Source organism: Ptiloglossa arizonensis, chromosome 7, assembly GCF_051014685.1.
Source record: "Ptiloglossa arizonensis isolate GNS036 chromosome 7, iyPtiAriz1_principal, whole genome shotgun sequence".
In the NCBI taxonomy this organism is placed as follows: Eukaryota; Metazoa; Arthropoda; class Insecta; order Hymenoptera; family Colletidae; genus Ptiloglossa; species Ptiloglossa arizonensis.
In genome coordinates, this window is record NC_135054.1 from 10,286,706 (window position 1) to 10,313,451 (window position 26,746).

Here is a 26,746-nt window from a genome sequence, read left to right on the forward strand (position 1 = left end):
CCTCGTCTGTTGAAATTTTAACGGAGTTTGATCTTCGGATTAAAGAATTTATTGCGCGGATTTCGTGTAACGGAGACCGGTGGATTTTTCCGTTTAACGCGTAAAATCCGTTTTCCCTTCGCTCTGAAAATTGAAAGAATTGAAAAATTACGAACGTAGAATTCGAACATTCGTTTCGAACTGACGGATTTCTTTGCACTCTGTAGGCTTATCTGTTTCAGAATATTCGTACTCCATACAAAGAAAGAGATTTCAACAGTACGTAATTCGTTCAGTCGTCCGATTTTGTTTACGAATTTCCTTGTACTCGCAAAAATATTTCTTCTCATTGTCTTTCATATTATTAAGTTTATTTTATTTTCATCTAAAGGCGAACGTAAAACTTTATCGATCATCACGAGAATAATTAAAAATGTTGGATACGAAATTGTAAACCGTACTTTATACTATTGCTTAAATACTCCTGCAATTAAATAAAATTTTATAATTTACTCTTGGTAGTTTTTGAGAAAGGAAGACTAGTTTTCGGAGCGACAAACAGAAATTAATTCATTGAAATCAAAACGACGACTTGGATTATAACATCGGTTGTACAATGTTCCTTGTAAATGTTTCGTTTCGCCATTCAACGGTCTCGATGTTACAGCCTGAAATACGGTCACATTTATTTCATGCAATAGCAGATTGCATTTTCTGCTTAACAATTTCAAACTCTTTATTGCGAATCCATGCGTGTATTGAAATATTTATCAATAGCGACGTCTTTTTTGTAGAAAACTTGAACGAAGTTCGAAGCAATGGAGTTTTACAAAGATACGTGGAGGTTGCGAGGGAAAATGGTTAAAATGAAAAAAAAATTGCGTGCATGGAAAAAGTAGTTGATTTTCAAGTACATCGACAGATTTGTTGAAGTTAGATTAGTCCGGCATACGCTTTCGCGCCGTCGACCTTTCCAGTTTCACCTCGTTTCACCGAACTTTAAACAGGTTGTGTGTTACTGCTCGAGAGAAATTGATTGGAATAATAACTTTTTGCTTCGAGAGTGGCCAACAGGCGAAAAGTTTTCGAAAGCTTTCCACGTATTCCGCCATACGCGACAGCACATTGAACTTCGCAGTAACAAAGGACGTTCAATGGACGCTTCTTTATACCTGAGAATCTAATTCGCGTCGAAAAGTTTCATCCCGCGAACCGAAAAGAATGCAACGATTGCTATTGCATCGATCGCTAAGAAAAAACAATTGGCCATTGCGGGAATTCGTACGAATATACAACTGATCAATTCTTTGAACGTAATTAGGATCGGTGATAAGAACAACAAGGGAACAATAGGTGAAATTAATTTGCATTGTATAACGTGTAGATTAATAGAGAGTACAACGGTGTACAACGTATAGATTAGTGAGTTTGCAATTATTTAAAATTGTCGAATGTTACTACCACGAGGAAAGGGTTCAAATACCAATTGCAGCGTATATTTTTTTTTATACATCGACCGATAAAGCCGTGACGTTGGTTGATTTAATTTTCTCCTGCACGATTCGATTGTCGTTCGCACCATTCGCGATCAGATTCGTGCACCTTCTATTTTACTTCGGTTCCATTATTCTATTTATTTACTTGAACCGTAACTTATGTCAACGTTATCTCTCGCCGCTGGCCGGACGCTAAGGGTACATATGTTCGTATCTCATACTGTCGTTTTCAATGTATATTGCTTCCGGTCTATCTGCTCTCTTCCATTTTGTTAACACGCACAAGTCTCTTTTATTTTTCGATTTCGTAAATTGTCGGTAGAATCGTGCGATTTGTCTCTTAAATTCTAGACTCCACTTTACGAATCATTTTCAGTGTCATATCGTTTGTTACGAACCTAAAATATAATATTTGCAAAGCAAGTTAATGGAAAGAGAAAAATACTCTTAAAAGAGTCAAATAAAGACAAAAATGGAAAATTTACGTACATCATCAGTGTTCGTTTATGAAAAATTGAGCTCAAAATAATAAACTGCTTCAAACAAGTCCCTAACGATTTACGAAATCATTTTATTAATTCGAACACTAATTTTTATCGTATTTTATGATCTTCAGAAATTCATTCTTACTCCTAGGTATTCTTCAAAGTGAAAGGGATGTATTTTTTAATTTTCTAAAAGGTAGATGAATTTTTTGCGCGTCGTGAAATTTTTATTCAATATCCATTCGCGTACGAAACGAATCCTTAATTTATATGCTTCGGTTTCGAAAAGTATAGCGTACCTATACACTGCGGTTGAATAATGAATTTTACTTGTACAATTATGTTGGTACGCGAATCGTATTGATTGATTAGTTCGAGAGACGCAATATAAAACGTGCCCCACATTTCTGACGAAGGAATATCGATTCGTTTCTAAAAATAATTTAATTTTATCGAGCACATCGATCCGCTGCATCGAAAACAGTTTATTAATTTTTGAACTTTGGCTATTTACGTTCGATCGCATCTGGTATGGTCAAAGACTGAATGGAGTTTGGTGTTCAACTTAAGGACAAATCAAGAATTTAAATATTCGTCTCGTTTAAAGTCAAACTCGAGCAAATGCAACCAGGATTCAGGTTGAGCTAGACAGTTTGCTGGACACTTGGAAATCTTTTCACGTACAGTCATCGCGAAAGAGTGGTATTTAGCAACCGAATGTTTTTTATTCTGCAGCTACTCGGACGAAAAGACAAAAATGTGGACCTAGTTTCAAGCAGCTGCATAACTGAGCCCCGTACAAAGTGCGCTTTAGTTCACGTTTCGACTAAAATTTTATCGTGGTTTAAACCTCTAAAAATAGTTTTAACTTCTATACAATTAAAAGAACAAAATAATACACAATTCGAAGTATCATCTTGGAGCGAGTAGAGAATATAAATTGAAATTTTAATCGAAAACTGGATTAAAAATTCCTTTTCTTAATACACTGCATACAGATACAGTGTAATCGATATATTGATATTAACTGTTTCCTATGGGATTCAATTTTGATACGTTTCTAAAACATATTATGTTCTGTGTTCGGATTGCCATTTTCAGATTGGGAATGTCAATTTGAAACAATAGTACGCTTACAGTATCAAATTCGTGAACAGCAGACAATTTCACAGCAACAGACACGTTATTCCCTTTTCAGAGTTCATGAACATGCCATGACACGGAATACATTTTATCCACTATCGTATTTACGATCGATTTATTTTCTAGCGAAATTCTTTCAGCTGATCCACAAATTCCTCTAATTTTTCTATTCAAACTAGAGCGATAACAATAATAGTAATAATAGAATTAAGAAAAACTTCGCAAACATGATATATAATAATTATATTGGAAGATCAAACTGTCAGACTTATAGATAAATTTTTAAACATAGAACTTTTAACCCTTTCATTTACAATGTAGCCCTATGGCTGCACGCTGAAGATTGTGGAATAAAATATTACCGAATGCTGTCTCTCTCCTCTGATGAATCAATTTGATGCAAATGGTAATATTATTACTATTATTAAATGTCTTTATTATGCACATACGGAAGTAGCAGACAATATATACATGTATATACATGATAATAAAGTACAATCGGAGTATGTATTTGCGTAAAGGAGAAAACGCAACTAGAAATATTGTTATAAAATCTAACTTCAAATATTTCATAGCTAAAATCGTTGAAACTTCGTAATTTCGAACCTAGTCCGCCTCTGGCTCCAAAAGAGCAAAACGTCCTTGAATAGATTTACAGAGATCTAAAAGCGGATAATGTGTTCAAAATATATACTGGACGATTCTCTTAAAATAACAGTGACAATTTAAACGCAATTATCTGACAATTCGCTTCGACATATATTCATTGTGGCTCTGGTATAATTGAAATTACTCACTATTTGAATATGTTAATCCTCAATAGAGGTCTAAGATTTAGAACAATTACGATCTTGCACGTAACGATTGACAAGTAAACGTGCAATTGTGCTTAATATCTTGACGAATACCGATCATAGGATGTATTAATATTTGTATGGTACTCCGTTGCGAACATGAACAATCCTATAACAACGTGTTTCTTTCAATATTTTGTATCGTATTAGTTATATAAGTACGTATATTAGGGTGTGGAATTATGCTCATCGTACACGAAACAAATATTATGAAACATATTTTTATATTTAGTTCTGGTTATTTTTATTTCTAATGACAATTTCTAAAAGTTCTAAAAGTGGAAGATTGCTTGCTCGAGATTACCAAATGATTTATAACACATTCTCGATAATCGGAGAGATAAATTGGTCGCTAAATATGAAAATACGTAATAAAAATTATACTTCTCAATCACTAGTGTCAATAATTTCGATACTCACAATTTCTAGTAACTATCCCCGTATGACGAATACGATACGATTACCATTTTACATATCATTACGATTCTTTCGTGTATCCGCAACAAGTCCCTCAAACATTGTTTCGACTTTCAACAATGTTTTCTGGTTATCTCATACATGGCATTAGGAAAGTTAACTCTGCCCAATTATGTATCTGAATAATAATGTGCCACCGTGCGGCCCATAAGCATCTATTTAAAGCGTCTATTTAATACCAAAACTTCGGGGCGGAGCACGTCTGCGGTACATGCCCGACATTGTTGGACCGCAGAAAGTTGCACTGCATGATGTGCTTTCAAAGTAAGCGGTTAAAAGTCCTCTAATCCTTGAAAATCCGTGCTCAGGTGTCGATGATTCATTAGTAGGTAGCTGTACTGCGAAAGAAACTTTTACAACGACTTCTATGGTTTTCCCCAAATCTCGATTAACCTCTTCGGTAATATCGTCGTACAACTTTTTAGCTTTGTCTTCTATCGTAACATAGAGGTTACCTCTATAATATTAAATAAATATTTGTAACTAAATATATCGATGTAACACTGCACCATCGTTGCACGATCGGTGGATACAATGAATCAATATCGGATTAGATTTCTATTTTTTTCAAACAATACAATTTGTCCATGAACCGGTTAAACGAAACGAAGAATCATCGTATATACAAAAATTAGAAGTATTATATAATGCCTCGAATTTGTACGTAGAATATAGTAAACGTTATTTACTATGTTCTAAGCATAGGTGTAGTAAATATTAAATATAGTAAATGTTATTTACTATGTAGAATATAGTGAATGTTATTTACTACGTAGAATATAGTAAGTGTTATTTACTATGTAGAATACAGTAAATGTTATTTACCATATTCGGACCTTTTTTACTTTGCAGTACACATAGTACACTATCTCGCGGTTTTTCAAAGAATTCGCAGATAGAAGACTCCTGGTTTAAAAGGCTGTAATGGTTTCGAATACTCCATTGTGTGGAAACTCTCTCCAGTTTCTCAACGAGCGGCTCGATTCACAATCCTCTACCCCGTCTCTCTCGATTCGGTATTTCCGCGATGCATCGAAGGTGGTCCATGGGGTTGTCGAAGAATCAACCGGGGCCATGCACGTGCGTAAATTCACGGATCACGTGTGCACCGGGTGCCCTGGAATGCGGGAGTAGGTACAAATTGCGGCCATTACTCTCGCCACGAGGCAACGTTCCCCTCTTTGCACCCCTTGCGGAGGGCGCGAGACTATTGTGTATGAAATGATTATGGCGGTGCGGTATGAGGTCGCGAGGCCGTGCACAGCCGTTCGTCACTTAGATTGGCCTGTTGGCAGTTACAAAAGGCGGCAGTCGCCCGCTGAAGCTACGATTATACGTGTACAGGGCTACGTGGTATGAGTTGCTCCGCTTGTCCATTCGCTGATAAGAGATTGCGGTGATCATCGTACCTCGGGAAGTCCTGCAATGTTTAGAGCTGTTGGATCGTACAGGAGAATGGTAATTGACGCGGACATACGAAATGCCGAATATTTGCTAAATTTGACGAAGATTTTGAGACGAGGTACTTGAAACGATCGCGTCGAATAATTTCTAAATTATGCTTTGCATACGAAGTTTGTGCATAACCGAGTTGCATCGTTCTCAGAGGGAGATAACGCTCGAGAGTATTTCACCGTGCATCTGGTACGATCAACATTCGTTTATCCTACAAATCGTTACTATTGTTTCTTTTCGTCGCGATAATTTACGTTCTAAAAATTGATCATCGAACGTACATTTAGTGAACGATCAAATATAATACGTTTGCGCGGTAGTATATATTGTTTCAATCGTTGTATAGTTCTATTCTTTAGTTTGTTAAATAAGATTTCGAGGTCACTTTAAATTTTTCAAGGATGGTCGATGTTTGATCTTTTAAATTAATCCAACGACTTTATTCACAATGAAAAACTGGACATTATATCATTTCGTTGAAATGTAACGCAGAGTGGGGAAAGTATTTGGAAAATTGCTGTTTTGCAATTTTAATCCACTTCGTTGACCACTTACGTTAAAATTTCAGATAATACGAAATTTTAATTACAAGAATATCTTGCCTTACTGATCAGAAAGCTACTAATTAACGAGATATTAATCGTCATTTGTTTCGCGTACTGTCGCGTCGAATTTGAATACGATATCAAATAATACACAGAGCAACGGTGTTTATCTTGAAATTGATAATATTTCTGACAGAGACTATATTGAAAATTGTACCAGTAAATGTTGGGTTATATAGTAACGTAGCACCGACATAACGGCCGCCTTGCACGTTGTATACAACATTCAGGAGAAACGTTGCAAAGACAGTTTTTTAATCCGTGAATTGGCCGTGGTCGAGAATTTCTGTGGCCACTCGGTTCACCAGATCTAACGCCACTAAATTGTTTTTTGTATGGTTTATTAAAAAGTAAAGTGTATTGTGAACTGCCAGCAACGGTAGAAGATACGGAGAAACGAATTGTAGTAAACTCTGCCTGTACACCAGAAACGACCGAACGCGTTATTCTTTCGTTAATTAACAGATTATATTGTGCATCCATGTTAACGGACACAATTCATGGTAACTTTAGGGAAAATAGTCATGTTTTCGGTATTATCTCGACTATTATTAATATATTGTAGGAATTTTATTTAAGTACCGATGGTTATAAAATAAGGGTGAATAAAGTTCTAAAGGATATACGTGTATTGAAAGATGTAGTAGTGGGAACAAAATATTAACGAAACGCACAATTAATAATTACGTTATTACGTAGCTCACTATACTGACTATGCTGACTACGCTGACTACACTATTCTTTCACGACACGTTTCGACGATTTTCCAACGACTGCTCTTGATTGTCAATAACTGCCAATGACTGTCCAAACGCTCTTTTCTCGTACCTTATATCCTCACACGTAAAATTTCCTAGCACGGCGCTATCTCAATCGTTCTTCTTTCACTCTTCACTCGTTCGTCTATTCCAAACACTTCGAATCCTCTCCGAACAACACGCAATCCCTTTAATTCTCTCGCATTATCACAATATTAACTAGCACTAATATAACTCCCACTACTTTTCACTACATGTAATATTTTTAACATATTCTCTGTCACTCCTACTTTGTTTTTTCCATTTTTTCTTTTCTACAACTATTATGTCTTTTTGGAAACCATATCATGGCACGTGTTTGTGTGCAATAATTTCTTGTGCAATGCATACATTAGAATTTACTCGAGACGTTCGTTTCAAATATCTTACCCTGTATTTTAACTGATAGGTGTACAATCGTTACGAATTAACGGAATAAAAGAATTTTAACGAATTTCTTTTGAAATAGCGATTTGAATCTTGTTACGCGTAGAGTGAATTATTTAGGAACAAGAGGAAGACAAGACATTTAGCGATAGCAGCCTTAATCCTTTTCGGTATAGTGGTTGCATAATGAGATTCCCTTTCTGAAGTGGTTTCTTGGCTTGGGATACGGAGGTTTCGCTCTAATACCACCATTTGAGTATTTTTGGACCGCTCTGGGCACAGAGTAAACGTTCTGCGTCACGATCAATTATGAAGAAGTTCCTCGACGCGATACTGTCGAACAGAAACACACCGTAACGCGTGCCACGCGATCGCGTTATAGAATTTTTTTATTGTCGTTCAAGCAGCGATTCGGGTAGTCCCGGATGAGAACCGTGCTCGACGAACAAACAAACAAAAAAACCAAAAAAAAAAAAAAAAAAAAAAAAAACAAAAAAAAAAGGCAGGTAAAACGCTCGCTCCCGAAACATACCGCTCCATTCGGCGACGAGTGAAACTTCTGGCATTCACGGCAGTCGCCGGTTCGGCTTAAATACTTTTCACAAAAATATGGTAGCCTATTTGGTCAGAATTGAAAAAAGATTTCTCCGCGATAACAGTGAATATCCATTCAGCGGGCCCGGTCGGGAGGGGGGAGGGGTTTGGTAGTAGCGATGGTAGTGTCGGTGATGGCGAGGCGAAGGAAGGAGGGCAGGTGGCTTTCACGGGTTTAAATACGCTATTTAAAAGCGCAGAAGTCCTTTAATTCTTTGCCATGGATTCCTACCGCTTAAAACCCCCTACACTCTCTCGTCCCCTTCGCCCCCCTCCCCATTTCCCCCTCATTCGAACGGGTCTCATTCACGGGCGCAACATCAAAGGAACCCAATCACGTGTTTTGTTCCGAAAATTTCCGCGAGGTTGCGCAGGTGCTTATAACACTTCCCTCGTTAATTATACGCGAAACTAAAATACATTTCCCCGACATGGCGCAGTCAATGAGCCGGGCGCGCTCAAGGGAGCGAGCGAGAGAGAGAGTGAGAGAGGAGCGAGCGCGCCCTACACCACGGTCAAATTTACTCCCTTTCAACGTTTCCTACGGCAGACTACGGCTGAATTAGCGAGGTAAACTTTGCCTGTAGCGCCGAAGTAGTCGTGCTTTTCCACGTTAGAGCGGTTAAGAGGCTAAGAACCGCCCTTTAGCCGCAGCATTCAGACAACTACGACCTCTCTTCCCTCGCGCAATCTTCTCTCCCGTGAGCCCCATCCCCACTCCTCCCTTGTCTCTCTACGTACCTCGCGTTTTTCCCTCTGTGTTGCTTCGCTCCCCTTTTGGCTCTCTCTTATCCCTTCTTCCCTGTTGGAACAAATCTCCAACTGCACGGGAATAGGCATCCCCAGAATTACCCGGCTAATTAAAATCATTCTGAACGGGGCCGGCTGGATCGCCGCCTTGCCTCGGAAAACCACCGGGAACGCTTTTCAACGGTGGCCGCTCAAACACCGGTGTAACGAGTGCGCATAGTGATCCATGTAAGGTGAAAGATAAAGTAACCGACCTCCGTGGCAAAGAAGTAACGCCTGTCCCTTTACGGTACCGTTATTCGTAAGTCGTTCTGAGCGAAAGATTAGAAGGTTAGGGGATGAAAAACCAGGACTTCGAGACGACTCTTGACAACGTTTTAGCAATTCTGTGGTTTTGGATTGGTCGTTGGTCGTTTTGTATCGGCAAGTGCGACAGGAGGGCACTTTTTAGAGATATGCTGGTCAACTGATAGATTTGGTCTACGTGTACTGTCCTAAGTGAAGATATTAGGTGTGACTTCTATCCTAAGTGAAGATATTAGGTTTGATTTCTACCCTGAGTGAAGATATCAGGTTTAGATTTGATTTCTTTCGTTTACATCGCAGATGGATTAACGCTAGATTTACCAACCAGTCGAAACGACTGCTTCCAACTGCTTTAGCAAAGAAATTTTCTTTAAGTTCCATAGTATATTTTCAAATCTTGATTATACATTCTACGATCGTATTCGAGTTATTCTTCGATAATCGTATTAGATCGACCGAAATTGTAAAAGACGATGTATCGAAATGACTCGTTCCACGATTCGTCTAAAGCGTGGCGTTTGCGTATTTGGTACTCCTCAGATTCGAAGACGCGAGTAAAATCTTCCAATCGAGTATATCTTACTCAAGCTGACGAATATAGACCTTTAAACTAGTACATCGAATCTTTCGCGTCAGGTATCGTTTAAATAACAATTGTTCCCCGCTTCCGAGTGAGCACAGATACCATATGAAGATATTCCTTCCCGAAAGAATCCCAAAGAGTTTCGCGCATCGTCCTTTGCAAGCCCCGAATCTATTCCTGTTCGAAAATCCTTATCCTCGAAGATTGTTACGCGCGTTTCTGATAAAAGAGCGCGTCCAATCGCGTACCGTTCAATCGTCGCGCATCCAGCCACAAAATCGTTCAATTTTCATTCCGAGCATCGATATCGCTTAGCAGCGATCGCGATCGGTTTCGTCTTCCGGTTTCGCTAGGATCGTTTCCCCCAGGCCCCGAGGGACTTATTTTCCCGATGTGTCTCGTGCCGTAATGTCACCGTTTAACCGTATCCGGGCGTTTAATAAAGAGAAAGGTAGTAACGAGCGAGAGGAAAGGAACGGAAAATACTCATTTAATAACCTCTACACGGGGCCCAGGGAAAGCTCAGACTCGAGGGTGGCAAGCTGGGTGAATCCGCGCAAACGGATTGACCGACGAATCCAGGCAAGCACGATGCATATAAAAGGACTCTCTGTGTTCCGTTGGAACAGCCAGAAATGTAGCTACCGTTCAATACAGTTCGCTTGAATGCGCCGCTTTCAGTTGCCCTTGCCACGCTCGCGCTACCTTTCCTTTCTTCCCGACCTTCCTCCTTTTCCCTTTTCTCCTCGTGTTCTCTCTGCTCGTGTCGAACTGATCGCAGGACGACGGTGAATACGGGAGCGGGATCGACCAGGAGAGTCGGAAATATTTGGAAAGAATTAGTCTACGCTCCGTGTTGGAACGTACGTTGAAGCGTTATCGGTGGATGAAAAGTGTTCCGAAGCGGTCCTCGCCGCGGCGAGAGAGTTTCTCGTGTTTCGCGGGTCGGTTAAATCAAATAAATGGGTATATTCGGAAACGATAATGCTTCTGTATGGGAACGGAGAGTGATAAGTACGAGGCTGCACGAAAGTGGCCTTTGAGAGGAAGTTATAGGGGGCTAGAAATGTTACGATTTTTCGCGCAGTAATCTAACCGTCGGCGATACGATTTTTTCAACGACGATCGTAACGTACGTGGGATCGTTTCGGAACACGTACCATGAATGACGATGTTGTATAACGAACATCGTGGAAACTCGACGTACGACTCGACGTGGAACAAATCGTTGCGTTCTTTATCAATTCCGATGCGTTTCTCGGGGGTTTCTTAATCCATCGCGAAGATATATTATTTCACCGCAATTAAAGCTATTGTAACGGATACTACGTTCCCTTAGTCCTTTCGTTGTATTGTAAAGTTAAAAACTCGAGTTCCATGCAATCGGGGTATTGTTTGATCGAAAACCTCGAGTGTGTAGTCAAAGAACGCATTAAGGTCAAAGTACGGTACAAAGCTTGCGTTTAATTTTTATTCCGTTGAATTCGTCGATCCTCCAAATCTTTAAACTGTTTCCTCCTTACTGACTATTCTCTGTGCGTGTTGCATTGTGTCTTATACGGGTGATAAATATAACGATGGTTTGCACAAGTTGAACAGCTATTCGTATCATCGTTCGAACGATAATGTGGAGTATAAACATGTGTGGAATGGTCGTGCTAAGTAACAAAGTATTATCACCAAGCCTAATGTACTACAGGTTTTGTACACGTCGGATTGGTACGTGTCTCACCGCTCAAAGTCCGGTTGAAAAGATTCTCTGTACGATTTCAGTCTCGAAACAAAAGCGTTGAAACGTATGTATTTTATCGCACCGCCAAGTGTACTATTTTTCGATAAGATTTGTCGAGTGACAGGTCGGTTACGTTCGTGGAAAATCTCGGTACAACTACGGTTCCAGCTCGTTCTATGACAAATCGCTACGTCCGTGGTCTCTGTTATCGTCCCTCACCTTAGTTTTTCGTGTCGTCTTTCTTTCTTTTGCGTACCACACCAAATGCTCGAATTCATTCACGGATCACTTGACTCGGTTCTCCATTTAATTTATAGGTTAAATGGTCTTTCTATCTGATTACACTTCTGTCTGTTCCTAAGTCGAACGTTCATAATAGTCGTTCATAAATAGAATACCACTTCCTTCTTAGCTATCCATATCTTGACATCCTTTTCTATAATTCGATCAATTCATTATCGACTATCGTATTATTCGTTCGAGGAATAAAACATTGTTATATTTTGAAGCTTCATTTTTCAATGAAGCTTCAAATATTTCAAAAATATTTTTTCACGATGAATAAATTTTAGCTCTATTTTCTCCAATAAAGAGGAAATTGAATGAAATCTTATCGATTGTATACTTAAGTCATATTTTTTCGTCGAAAAGCATTGTGGCGTATACGTCTCTGTTAAACAATATATATATGTTTAACATCGCATCGATTGCATCTGGATAATTATTAACGACAAAAGAAAATAGTTTAGGCAGGTGGACGTAACACGAATTAAATATTAACAAAGAGTAATGTATTTTTCTCGTGTTCCCAAGAAGAAAAAGAAAAATAGTTTTCATAAAATGAAAATCGTATAAAGAAAACATTGTACGTGAAGTTACATAAATGTAAAACGTAGATAACTTGTGTCTAAATAAATTGTAAAAGTTACAGGCAGTTACTAACGGTAAATGACATTTTAAGTTCGACGAGGATTTGTGAATTGCGATTCGTCCACAATTTACTTCAAGAGCCAAGTTTTTAAACGACATCAATTTATCGCGAGTAATCTTTATCGAAGACAAAATGTTACCACTCTTTTAGATCTTGATATCTTATCGTACGTCTGGTATCTTAATATCCTAATTTTTCCTTCGTAGTGGAAGGAATCTATACTTCGAACAGACGTGTAATCGACCACTGCCAGTTTTTCTGAGAAAACAGTTACGATGACAGTGTTAGGATCACGCACGTCATTTCAAATATCGCGCCACGCAATTTTCGACCCACCTTGTGTACAACAACGAAAGAAACTAACCGTTTCAGAATCTATCGATGGTTAAAGATAAACATGAAACATTCATTAATCGCGTCAAGATTTGTTTGTCGCTGAAACAAATCGTTGCTAAAATTTACAACGTTCAGAGCGAGAGTTTGAGAATTGAAAATAATAGAATAAGTTTCGAAAGGTAATTGGTTCGCATTCCGTTGCTACTTAAAGGTTCGTAATTGGCATACGTAGGATCGCGTTTTAAACAGATAACTCTCAACTTTGGGGTGCCAGAATTTCAGCATGTTTGATTTTAATTACCGTCTGGTTAAACGCCTGCCCTGTCGCGGATCTCTCCCTCGTATTAGCAACTCGGAAATTCATGTCGCGCGTCGGTTTACGCGATGATAGCCGCCGAGTCATTCCCCAACTGCACACGAAGACCACCGCTGTTACCCGCAACCGTGCAAACATCAAAAACGTCGTTTCCGCAACAGCTACGACTTCCGGGCACGGTTTCACGTGCGTACCTGTCTCTCACCATTGATCTACGGTGTTCGTTACGACTATGGAAATGTACCCGACTGTCAACATTTTATAAAGTATTAGGTGCATTCGCATTTCGACATCACGTGTCTATAAAAGTGTACAGCTTGACGTTGTTTAGTCGAAAAGTTATTCGTACGTCGATATATATACGGACTAATATCTGACCGAAAGAATTTTATTCGAAAAATTACACTAAATATTTTTTCTGAATTATTTGAGGTCGATACCGAGCTAAGCTCGATTTCAGTAGAAATGGACGTTATTGGTCGGACATTTTTTCAAATTCAATTTAGAGTAACGTAAGGAAGTGAAACATCTACGTTTAGTTATTACTTAATAAATATTTGAATTGAAATTACACACACACGTGCACGCATATATATTTTTTTCAGTAATAGTTGAACGTACTTGTTTAACCGTTATACGTTTCGAGCTCTTTAAATGGAATACGAAACAATGTCTGACCAATATCGTCGATTTCTACTGAAATCGACTTTGTTGAATTTCTCGTACGAAGAATATATTTCGTACATTGATCTATTAATTAATCATAGGGAATCGAACGATCACGTTTCGTAAAATTGCTGTTTTCGTCGAAATGAAAACGTGTCTACGAAAAATTAAATTTTATTCCACGAAATCCAGCACTTGTATCGGTAGATATTTTCCAACGGTATTCTCAATGTTTTCAAAATTGGATATTTTTAAATTTCGTAAATTGTTGAAATTCTTTAATTACTGGCTCTCGATCGAGGAATGTTTTGTTCCGTACAAAGAGCTCCAAAAAACGTGATAGTGTGTTGGCGAATGGTCCAGTGAATACGCTGGATGCGGCAAAATTTCGTAGTTGAATGCAGTTGATGAAAAATGTAACTTTGTTGTTGTACCCTGTGATGTGCTCGACCGAATACTGACGCGCAGAAGTATAAATCCATGTCTATTAATCACTACGGGTGTTGTTCGATCAATTTCTCCTGCATACCTATCTGATCAACTTATCGATAATATAATACAGTTATTATTGTATAGCTCTTGCTTGATCGTCGTGTCAAGCTACATTTTCAAATATAAATCTTCCGAGCAGAATTTTTGAAACCGCTTGTCACAGTTACTTAATGTAAATTTATATGAAATGAACAAAGGTGAATACGTTTTAATAATTTCCAACGAAAAGAAAATTTAAGTATGCAACGAATAAAATGTTCAATTTTTTCTTTAGTAAAGAAGGTAAAGAAAAAATTTAGTCGAATTCTTTTTAAGATTTATTTATTAAAATTCTTTCCACCATTTTTACGAAAAACGAATATATTATATATTATAAATACTGGAAAATGAAAAGAGGTAATTACCATTGTCCATGAACCGATTTTGATAAATATTGAATTACATTTTGAGATGAAAGTATAAGATTGAAATATAAAATTTTTAAATACGGTCGTGATAACAGACGTACTTACACAGGTACATTCGAAAAAACTTTTCAAAGTTTGCCTTCGTTCCAATGATTTCCTTTATTATAGATTTGAAAACGTGAAGTATTTATAATATCTTCGCGAACGCCAGTGTCGTTTCCTTTGGTGAAAAAACATGATCAACGATCGAAAGTAGTCGCTAATCGAATAAAATTACTGTATACATTTGTAAAGAATATTTTATGCATCATAGTGTATCACGGTTGATTTTCAACTGCTCGAAGATCAACAATCCTATACAATGCGCAAATTACAGTATACTTTTATAAAAAATATTTTACATAGCATATAGAGTAGTACGGTAAATTATTTTATCGATCACAGTTGATATTCAACAGCTCGAAGATCAACAATCCCATACAATGCGCAAATTACAGTATACTTTTATAAAAAATATTTTACATAGCATATAGAGTAGTACGGTAGATTACTTTATCGATCACAGTTGATTTTCAACTACTCGAAGATCAACAATCCCACATATTACGCAAATTATAGTATACTTTAATAAAAAATATTTTACATAGCATAGGGTAGTACGGTAGATAACTTTATCGATCACGGTTAATTTTAAACAGTTCGAAGATCAATAATTCTATACAATACGACTTAATGAAATTCCCGAAGTAGAATGAAACCGTCCAGGACAGACGTCGCGTTATCTAGTTCCAGTTGCGCGGAGCCACGACTATGAAACGAAGAAAAAACACTATACACTTCCACGGAACGTTCCCGGGCGTACCGTGCTTTCGGAACAACGAACGTACAGCGAAACTGTACGGGGTTCTTGCGAACGGAGAGAGGATCGCAACTGAAAATAAGGAAGCCGCTCGTGTCGCTGAAATACGAGATGTTCCGTGACTTCTTTTGCCCGTGAGAAAATAGCCGCGAGTTTCCACCTACAAGACACTACACGCATGCCGTAGTAAACCCCACCGGTTAACGTCCGGTTATCACGAAACGAAAGAGGGGGCGGGGGACGCTTCCTTTCCACGGGCTCACGGTTCACGGAAAAGACGAAACAACTTCTAACTGCCGTTATAAATAATGAGCCGCAATTAAAGAGCCGCGGATAAGGCCCCCTCGGGAGAAGAGTGTAACGAAACGATGGAAATACTGTCGTGTCGCGAGTAGATATACCGTTGTGCGTGCTTGATGAGCCGATCGGGAGAGGGCTCGGACTGGTTGGTACGAAACTTTGTTGAAACGCTCAGAACCGAGCGGAATGTTTCTCTCTGCACGCGCACGAGAAGGGAACTGTTCGGTGAATTTCCGTGAACGAGTTCGTTCCGATGAACGGGGTTAATTATGAAGAGATTAATAAAAGTAATACGATAACTTCTCGTTGTACGATCGCCAGATTTTATTCGTTCTGTGATCGTCGTTATCTCCGCCAACTGGGGGAATCCCCATCGAAGCTTGCCAAGCGTAAAATACGACACCAGCCGGCGGCTACCTTTCCAAGGAGACCACCGACTCGGTGAAATATGAAATTAAAGAGTTTCCGGTTTTACGATCGCGAAAATATTCGTAACGTGTCGATGAAATTTTTCCGATGAGAATGCGACGTAACGCGATGCATTTTGAATAATTTTTCGTTGCGAACACCGAGTTTATCTGCTATCACGAGCGGTCGAGACCACGTTCGTTTAACCGAAACGTGACACATCGTTGTTTTTAACAACTCATTGCGTATGGAAAAAAATGATCGATTTGTCGCACTAGTTGGAATTGAACAGTTCGAATCCTTTATTTTAAACGGGCACCACGGATCAACAATTTACGCGCATCTCGTTCGCTCTTATTTTCTCCAACGAACTTTTCTCTTCTCCTTGTTTCTTCTCGCTCTTTGTCACGCTATGTTTAGTTTTTCGATTAATGTTTATTCTTTCTCGTTCGCTCTCGCGTAATTGTCGGTAAAATTCACAAACAACCGAATCGTACACGTTGTAAGGCTCTACCCAGTCCCGAGTAGCGATCACACAACGAGAATTTACTGTACCGCATTAAACGCGATGCTCGTGTTGTGCAAATATCAACAGTTGCCCGAGGTAGACTCGTGTTGCAGTGTATCGAGGTAAACAGTTGGTTAACGATGGACGGTGCGCGTTATGGTTTGTTTAGAATTTTCAACGACAAGACAGTCACGAATGAACATTTTTTGGGCGTTTTTTCTTTTTTTACCAGCTTGGAAAGTTTACCGTGCAATTGAAACGACAGCAATTTAAGCATACTATTGATAGTTTCATTTGTTTCCAACATTGCCTTTACACAAATTTCAATACGGTTCAATTTATTTAGGATTTTTATTTTAAAGCTAAAGGATTACGTATGTCTTTTGTTTCGGGGAGAATCTTCTTTCTTTCGATCTTTTCAATTGATTTCTCCACAAAGTGGGAAAGAACTTGTAAAACTAAAATATTATTTCGAAAGAAACCGAATTCGTTTCGGAACACTATTATCGATATTGTAAACTCGATAGAAAATCATTTGTTTTTCCGAAACACTAAGAGAAACGAAAGTTTTCAAACTGTAATTTATACCCGCAATGGGCATAAGCGGTTTACAACTTTATCTGGTAGCTTTAGGGAAAATGTGACGATAATCGTTTTACGTTCTTCACTCCTATTAGTTACACTAAAATTGAATTTCTTAGTGAGTAGTAATCCTAATTTTATGGAATCATTTTGTATATTCTTCCATTTTAAATTTGAATATTATTTAACTCGGATACTTATACAGTAACGTAAATGTAATAAATTTTAAGTAGTCCCAGTTAACATTTTTTCATCCTTTTCTTGCTGACAAAAATTCCTTTTTCAATTGTACCTCCACTTAATCTGAAATATTAACACGTTGCTGTTAATATTTGTTATTTCAATACTTTACAGAGCACGTGTTCCCACAAAGAGAGGAAGAGAAGGAGGAGAATGCCTTACAATCCTTGTAACGTGTGTTGAAAACTTAAGCGTCTCTTTTTCAATTAATACACATTGCTTGTCGAAATTTAACAACTGTCGGATAATATTTTCCTTGAATTACTACGAATTAACAAAGTTACTTGGATTTTTGTGATTTTCTGTTTGGTGCTAGATCATCTTTACACCGATACATTAATTCGACGATTCTACGATTTAATGTGCCTAGAGATTTTCCTAGAACACCTTTTCAAATTCAACGAGTAAACAATCCACTCGTTCCAAATCGATGAAAACAACTTACTCTCGAATTAATCGAAATAAATTTCTTTTTCTTTCTCCCTTTATTACAATTACAATTTATCCCTATGAGATAAATATAATTACTCATCGTATCATACATATTGTAATCATATTTATCCCATATGAAAGAAATATAACTTTTGTTCCTCAAATCTGAAAAGTAGTAATACATGGTTCACATTCTCGATATTTACGAGAACACTGATGACGACACGTGACGTATAAAATTTCCAATCGATGAACAATAGTTACAGTAAATACTAGACTGATTTGGAATGCTAACGAGTAGCTGTAACGAAGTATGGGGCTTGTCCCCAGTATGTCGGTATTACTTTTGTATTTTCGAAACGTGGCTCAAGGGGAACTGAGAAGTTACCCCTTTAACCGGGCTTTGCAGCGGCGAGGCTCGATTTTCAGCAGCGCGCAAGAAACGTATGCACATCGTGCCACGGTCTGATGCAAGCCAGATCAGTTTCCTCGTTAAATCTTGCACTTGCAGCGTGCATGCTCTTCAACTTTGCCATCTCATTCGCTTCGCGGCTTAGCGTCTGTCGCATAATGCACGCGCTTCACCGAGCTGGAGATACCGTTCCAAGATAGTTCCTAATTTTATAGAGGCATAACAACGAAGAACGTGCTTCGCGAAACGATCGTCTGTCGAAAGAACGAGTATTGCTAATTGGTTAAACGCTCTTTCGTTCGTGTTTACTTCCATCCCTCGTAACTTCTTGTTTCTACGCTACCGTTGCCCGTTTACACTTTTAAAATCGTAAGAGGAGAATCGTAAACGTTTTATGCACCGTGTAATTGGAAGTGTAATAAAAATTCCGAGTGTCCACCAATCGTAACGATATGTTGATACGTGGACAAGCACGGACGCCAGTTTACGACGTTTGTCCGAAAATAATGGAAATCGATATTGATAATCGGAAGAAACGTTGTTTCTTAATTTCTTTCACGAACGGAGAGTACGTTTACCGAGTTCAATCGGCAGCTCGTGCTTCGCCTTTCTTAACCGCAGTCGTTGTTCCGGTCGATTGCTGTCTTTCTCGGAGTCTGTAGAATGCGTTTGGAGAGAAAGTAGTCCGAAATGAAAATAAAATTCGAAATGCAGTTTCTCGATGCAGGTCAAATTCAAAAATTACCGGTAAAACGACACTGTTTTCGAGACAATATCAGAGAACGTACGAATGATTAAAGATAAAAGGTTCCATGTACTTTGGAAAATGTGCAGGAATTTTTAAACAGACACAGAAATCTATCTTTCTAGATTTTAGTTTGTAGAATCGGTCTGCACGAACGCCCAAAAGAAAAAAATACGTAATCGTGTTCCCTCCGATGTAAAAAAGAGCAGATGAGATCAGAACGGAATCAGAAATGGAATGTTATTTTGAAGGATCGGAGGGAACAGTAATTTCAAGCGTGAAATAGCAATTCCCTATGAAATTCATACGCGTAGATTATTCTTATGTGGAAAAGTTGATTTGTCACGTCGCGTACACGTTGCATGAAACGCCATTTCGGACTACCCCGGTAACTGTATTAATTGGCAACATTCCAATTACCGGATTAACTACTCGAAACAACTCGGCAATTTGCGGTGCAATTTTATCCACCATATCGGTTGGAGAGCCGTCAGTTATTTTCACCTCGAATTCTCATTCTCGTCACGTACCGGACAGCATGACGAACGTTGCGATTTGTTGCATTACATCGTTCGTTTTATCGCGGACCGTGAATAGCGGAAGAATCGTGGTGTGGAAGCGAGGAACTGTAAAACTGCATAAAATAATACTTTCCAGAATGGGCAGTGAACCGGTAAACACCGTCTGCTTGTTAAGTTTTAATTTTCGGTACGAAATTAAATATCTTTTCGTTACGACCTTTAATTCTCGTAGGAAGAGAAACTTTTGTTTACGTACATCGAAATTCGAAAATTAGAATCACTCAACAAGTAGGAGAATGTTAAATGTTCCGATAATTGTGCAGTATGTTCAGTGTGTGTTAAAAATCTGAATTACATCGAGTCTTTTATAATAGTCTTTTGTCAGGTTGGTGCACATGGTTTGTCGTTTTTCTCCATCAAACGTCGAAATCGTTATTCGATACTCCTTCTTACGATTTCATGACAAAGGATAATTTCAAGGACCAAAAATTTACTAAAAAATGATCTCTTTTAGGTGGACAAGCTTATTGAACTTTTACAGAAAGAGTAAATAATTTGATTACCAAAGACGACGTTTAACAAGATCAAACACGTTAGAACGACGAGGAATAAATGCTCAACGACTCGACGCACGAGTAACATTTACTATTGCAATTGTTTGTTCTTAAATTAATTGTTACTTCCTAAGATCCAAAAGTGGGATCGAAATATGAAAAGAAACACGCTCGATCGAGACTGCAATGCAAATCTCCCATCCGTTATTTTCCTTAGCGGTGCACGTCGCGTGGAAATGAATCTATTACAATAAAAAGAAACAAATCGTTAACATCGCAACACCGCTTTACGTAAGGAGAATTTATTTTACGATAAAAGTCCTTCGCACCTTTCGCTCCTGGGAACCGTAGTTTCATCCTACGATTACAGCAGACACATTCATCCCCGGTTGAAGCGGCGCTTGACTCAAACCACCGCTTTGAATCGTTTTCCAGAAGTATTAATTAGCGAAATTCTAATTAACGTATTAACACCGCGAGACAACTTACCAACACCGCATCGCATTATACCCGTCGCATAGACGACAAGGCCGCTAGTTACGTCTGCTTCGAGTTTCTCTCTCTCTCTCTCTCTGTCTCTATCTATCTCTCTCTATCTATCTATCTCTCTCTCACTCTTCCTCTCTCTCGTCGATTCAATCCACCTGTTCCTTGCTTCGCGATCGAGTGTCGCGTCAGTTTCGTTACGGGAATTTTGTCGAAAGGTGCGCTTACTAACGAGCAGACACGGTCGCGTAATTCGCGAAATGAACGAAATTAACTATCCGAAGGAAAGTTTAAATCGTCAAACCCGTGGGTATCGACGCGACGGGGCCACGGTCACTTTGTTTGTTGTTGTTGCCGCGGACCGTTCGGTTCGCGTCTACGCTCCGTAACGGGACGAACGTCACCGACAATGCTCGTTTTATTAGAAAGTTCGGAGGTAGAGAAGCGGCTGATCATTATGCAGCTCGCGTTGTCATATTCCATTACCGTGGCTGCCGGTTACAGATGCGGCTGCCGCGGTTAGTTCGAAGAACAATTCACAATGCGATACAGGGAGCCCGGCATCACCCTTCGACCGAGCTTGCAGATGACATCGATACTCGACTTCCTACGCTGTGGCGTTTGCAGCCCGGCGTTCGTCTCGCGCACGATTCAGCATCTGCAAACTTTCCCGGTTTCGACGACTGCGAACGGATGACACCTAACACGACCAATGAAACGTGCGTCCTAGCTAGAACCACTGCGGCATTTGATAACGTTCGTTCGCGGTAAAAGTGACGCGGCTCAAAGCGACCGAGCCCCTTTTTCTCTTCTCCCCTCCTCTTTTCTATTTTTCTCCTATTCGTTTCTTTTTTTTTCCACTTTTTCCTTCCCCCCTTTGTCTCTTTCGTCTTTTCTCTCCTTTCTCGTAAGAGCTTTCGAACATTTTTATCGCGTATTCTATCGCGCTTTTCGACCGAGCTCGCCCGACAAATTCTTGCGCGTCTTCTTTGACGCGGCGCGTGGAAAGCTCCGCGAACCGTAAATGAGGCGCATTCTGCCGCACGGAAAGCAACGATAGGGTGCGGTACGAGGTTGCAAATGAGAAGCATGCGACCATTCTGGTCCGCGAGATTCCACGCGGTGACTAGATTCGGCTACCCGACTCGTCGTCGAACTTTAAATGTAATTCTTGTTTAAACTGAAAGACGGTTGGGCAATGTTAAGAAAACGAACGAAAGTGAAGCTTCTCGCGCGCGTTGAGACTCTTCGTTTTAGTGTGGAAGATCGACGGAGGTTGTCATCGTACTGTAAGAATTTACTATTGGGTTGTACAGTAAATCCATTCCCATTGACGTAACGGTGGAACGTACTTCGAGATATGTTAACCGATTTGTGTCGATGTAACAGCAAACTTGAAACGGAGTTCAAGATACACGACAAGATGGATTGGTAATGTATTTTTAAAAAATACCTGGTACGAAGAATAAGTACGATTTCTTTCACACGAAATGTTTATTAAACACGAACGTATTTCAGTTTACAATTCCCTGTTAAAGAGGTACAAAAATTATTCGTCTTTAAAGAAAATGATTACCGGTGATGAACAATTCGTAATTTTCGATAATGTAGGAAGAAAAAAATAGTACTCTGGTCGGTATACACTGGGTGGTCCACGGAACTGTTATTAATGTATTTACGAAAAAATGTCGAAAGTAAAAAGTAAATGACTCGAAGAGCACTGCATCCGTAGAACCTTAGATTTTTTCAAATTCAACGGTGCATGTGCAATGAAGAATTGCATCCTTACCTTAAATGAAAATGCATATTTTTTGTTGCACAGATACCATTCCCCTGTTCGTTCTACGTGAAACATTATTAATGTATCGTGGCAAGAAAATGATTATAATTATGAAAACAATAAATAAAAACGTTATCGAAAATGTTTCCAACGTAATGAAGAAGCGTTCGAAGCATCTTCTTCAATAAAGACGTTTCTTGAACATTGTGAAATTCTCTCGATGAAAAATCGCTCAAAAATACCGAAGAAGTAAATATACGCTTCTCAGAATTTTTTAACAAAAAAGCACGAAGAATGCACGTCCGTTCGTTACAAGAAACATAACCTTGACATTTTTTTCAATACCTTTCCGAAAGAATATTTCTCCATATCGGAATACCGTACTCCTTCGAACCAATCGTTTCTTTCGAATTTACTGCACAGATACTTTAGGCTCCTCGCGTTAAAGCAAACATCCTGTAGAAATACGTATTCGTGTCACCTTGACGTGTGCACACTCGGTGTCGTACGACGCTTCAACTCGTCGCGCTCAGCAATTAGAAATGAAACTTTAACGACGCCAATCCGTCGCCAAGTGCGGTAGCTCGTACTATTTCTAGCGTGGTAAATAGATTAATCGTTGCGAAACGCTAGTATCGGTTAAAATGAAAATTCGGTGGTACCGTATCGTCGCGTGTGGTCTCACGGCGCAGAGTGAGAAGTGAGCGAAACAATTTCATTCGATGAAGCGGGTATTCATTCGGGAAAGTTGGAACCGTCGAGTGAATGGCATTTTTATGCATATCGCAGATTGCACGGTCGGAAAAGTCAACTCGAGGCAAAATCTGGCATTCGAGATGGACGTGGGTGGGGCGGGGTCAGGGGCGAAGGGGAATAGGATACAGCTGGATATTTAACCGGGATTATGGCGGCTCGTTTGGTAAAACATTCGCGAAAGTTAAGCGCCTTTCTCGGCAGCCGACGCCGACGCCGACGCCGACGCCGGTCTGTTTTAGGTAGCGCCGGGGCCGCGGAGATAATTCTTATCGGACTGTCTGGGCTGTTTAAACGCAGTTAAACGAGCCAGTTCCCCATACAATTCGATTTCTCGAAGCTCGACGTGTGCTACGACCCGACTTGCCCGTCACACGAAATTTCTCATCTCTGGGGATCGAACGGCGATCGATCGAGACCCTTGTCGCTTTTGTGAATTCGGAAAATTCCGGGGAAATCTTCGTGAAATTTCACCCGGCAAATTTCACGTGAATCTGACTCTCCGCGAAACCTCGAGCTCGGAATTGCTTCTCCGCGAAAAAATCTGAAAAATATTTACATTAAGCACTCGATTCACTATTTTCTGATCGCAGATTTTTCGGAATTCATCGCACGAAATTAATCTCAATACTTCTCGACGAGATCGGAGCAGGATTTCTTGACGTAGGAATTTGTACATTGTTAAAATCTGATTTCCAACATCGATCGTACGAGACGATATTCTTTTTCATCGATTTGATTTTAGAAAAGTTATAAGATTTGTTTCGATTAAGAACTGATACAATTTATCTATTTTACGATAATTTACAGTCAAAACGTTTCGATATTTCTGTGAATTAATCAATGACAGTTTAGTTGTTACACGAAATTGCAAGTATCGTGTTGATTTTGAAAGTGTAACCAGGGAAAGTATTATTTTATTTAGGTAACGCTTATGAAAGTGGTTATGTAGTAAATTTACATATATCTAAAATCATCAAACCGTAAAAGATGAATATTAGCATTTTTTAACACTTTTTAATCGATTTGAATGCATACTTTCGAACTTCTATCACACGAACTTTATTTTATTTCCTAAAAAATATAAAATAAAATTTTTTCTTGATTATTTATACATCTATGAATTCTCTCGATGAAATTGCTTTAAATTTTCCACATTTATAAATCTGGATGATCTTCGTGCAACCTCATTTTAAATATGTCTCTTTAATTTTTATAAGTCTATGGAGTGCGAAGCAAGAAGAGGTGGATCGAAAAAGTGGATATAATTTGTGTAAAAAAATGTCAAACCCATAAAAACTGCACATTATGCGAAAGCAGTAGTTTTGGTACTATTTTTTAGCGAAGGTTCTATCAAAGTATCTACAATTGTTCAAAAGTTATTAATTAGCCCCTCTTGCCACACCACCTCCAATAAATTTAGAGGAAGATTTGTAAGAGGGATTGATGACAACCATATAGATCTACAAATATGCCAAATTTAAAAATATTCCATAAGAAGGGAGGGAAAGATATTGAATAAGGCTTTTTCTCGACGAACTGCAAAGGTATTTTATCCTGGTCATGTAGACACATTGTGTAAATAGTAATGTGATAAATAGCTCGGAACGAAATTCGTTCAAATTTCAAAATAAAAGAGCGCATATAGTTCAGACAAGCTTACCATAATACTTTACACGAGTGGTTAATACATGCATTGCGTTATTCTGCATGTAACGTGTGTCAATTTATAGTAATGCATCGAGTTACATTACCTTTGCATTAACCACCAACGAATTCGCAACACCGTATTGCATTTGCAACGTTCAGGCATTGTATGCAGATGGTCAACACAGGGACAAGTGGATACATGGTACTAGAGAAATTAGTTTACGTTCACAGAGAAAACAGAAATTACTCAAACATTAATATTCCGTGAAATGTTAGTTTATACTGTCGCGGATTGACTTACAGTAAGTTTGTAAAAGTTACAAATATACCGATCCGTTCGAATGCGTAGAACGTTACGATTAAAATAATACAGGGAATATTTGTATTCGTTTGGAACTTCTAAAATCTGAAACAACATAATTAAATTTTCTGGCAATATTAAAATCTTTAACGCTATATGAAAAGCATATCAAACCGTTATTAATACTTGTAATATCCGGTAGTATAGAGACAAAAGATTAGAATCGAATTAGAAACTTAAGTTTGATACCTCGATGAATTTTCATTTATCAAATGTGCTCGTTCGTCCTCTTGTTTCCAAGATTTAAATGCCTCTTCTCTGTTTCGTTAAAATTTGATTTATAGTGATAAAATTTAGATTTTTCGCAACGAGTGCAGATCTGGATTCAAACAAAGAATCTCCCGAAGGCGAATAGATCACTTGAAAGAACCAGCGCGTAAATAATTTTCTCGACGGTTCCGCAAGTAGGAAAATATGTAATCGAGCGGGCTTTTAGGAGCGGTGCGTTCTGTGCACAGTCTCGCAGCTTTGTGTGTACGACGTGTTTGGTTAGGTTACACAAAGGATGGGTCCTGCGTCGTGTCTCGTAGTAGCTACACACCCACTAGACTCAGCTTGGTACCGTGTCTAAGATTATGTTTGTACTCGCTGTCAGCAGAGAATCATCATTTTCGACGATAGAGAACCAACTAGGACGTAATATTTGCTGTGTCTCGGTAAGGGTTATTCGCGAGAAATAACCTACTGGAAAACCACCTTTGACCAAAGAAAAACGCTAAGTCGTCGATGATACAAATTCACTTACCTGGATTGATCTCATGATTTTCAGATACAGCTAAAATATCAATGAAATAATTGTATTTATATACTTCTGAATGATCGATACAACCGGTTTAACGAAAATGTTCATTTTACTGTTTAACAATCCTTATTCGTAAGTTTCTTGCTTTATCGTTCTGGAAAACCTCGATCGCAACTATTGAATTTGAAATAATTGAAAAGAAAATATAGATTCCTGAGAATCCTCTGATATAGCACCGAATTGTTGTTCGAAGAGAATTCTTTCTTCCTAATCTTCTCTCTCTTGTTAATTGTGTTCCTATGGTAATTAATTTAAAGGAATTAACATCTGTGATATAATTCTTGTTTACCTTTCTTGTCGCTTACGTTACTACACTTCTATGTATTTAGATTCACCCTCGGCAAACATTGTTTTTAAATTCCGTTTTACTTCCTGTGCGATATCTCGGCACGATAAAATGCGGTGCGTCCTGGAATGAATTCCGTGGCGCCGTATTCAGAGCGACGCCGGGATGCCTTTTTTTCATCTTTCCTGTCTGAGACACGAAGAAAGGATATTTCGCTGACACAACGGCTCAAGTGTTCTGATCACTCGAACGCATCCATTATCCACCTTAGTGCTA

The 26,746-nt window shown here is 38.8% G+C and overlaps 1 protein-coding gene across 5 annotated transcripts in view; it reads left to right on the forward strand.

Annotated features, from left to right (window-relative positions):
- Positions 1-26,746, forward strand: part of LOC143149144 (uncharacterized) — a 266,938-nt gene that overhangs the window by 143,819 nt on the left and 96,373 nt on the right. Inside the window, exon 5 of one of the 5 annotated variants that reach the window (XM_076316267.1) lies at positions 17,803-17,857. The exons of the other annotated variants lie outside the window; for them this stretch is intronic. Coding sequence (XP_076172382.1) covers positions 17,803-17,857 — 55 coding nt within the window. The remainder of the gene's footprint in view (positions 1-17,802; positions 17,858-26,746) is intronic. 5 annotated transcript variants of the gene reach the window in all.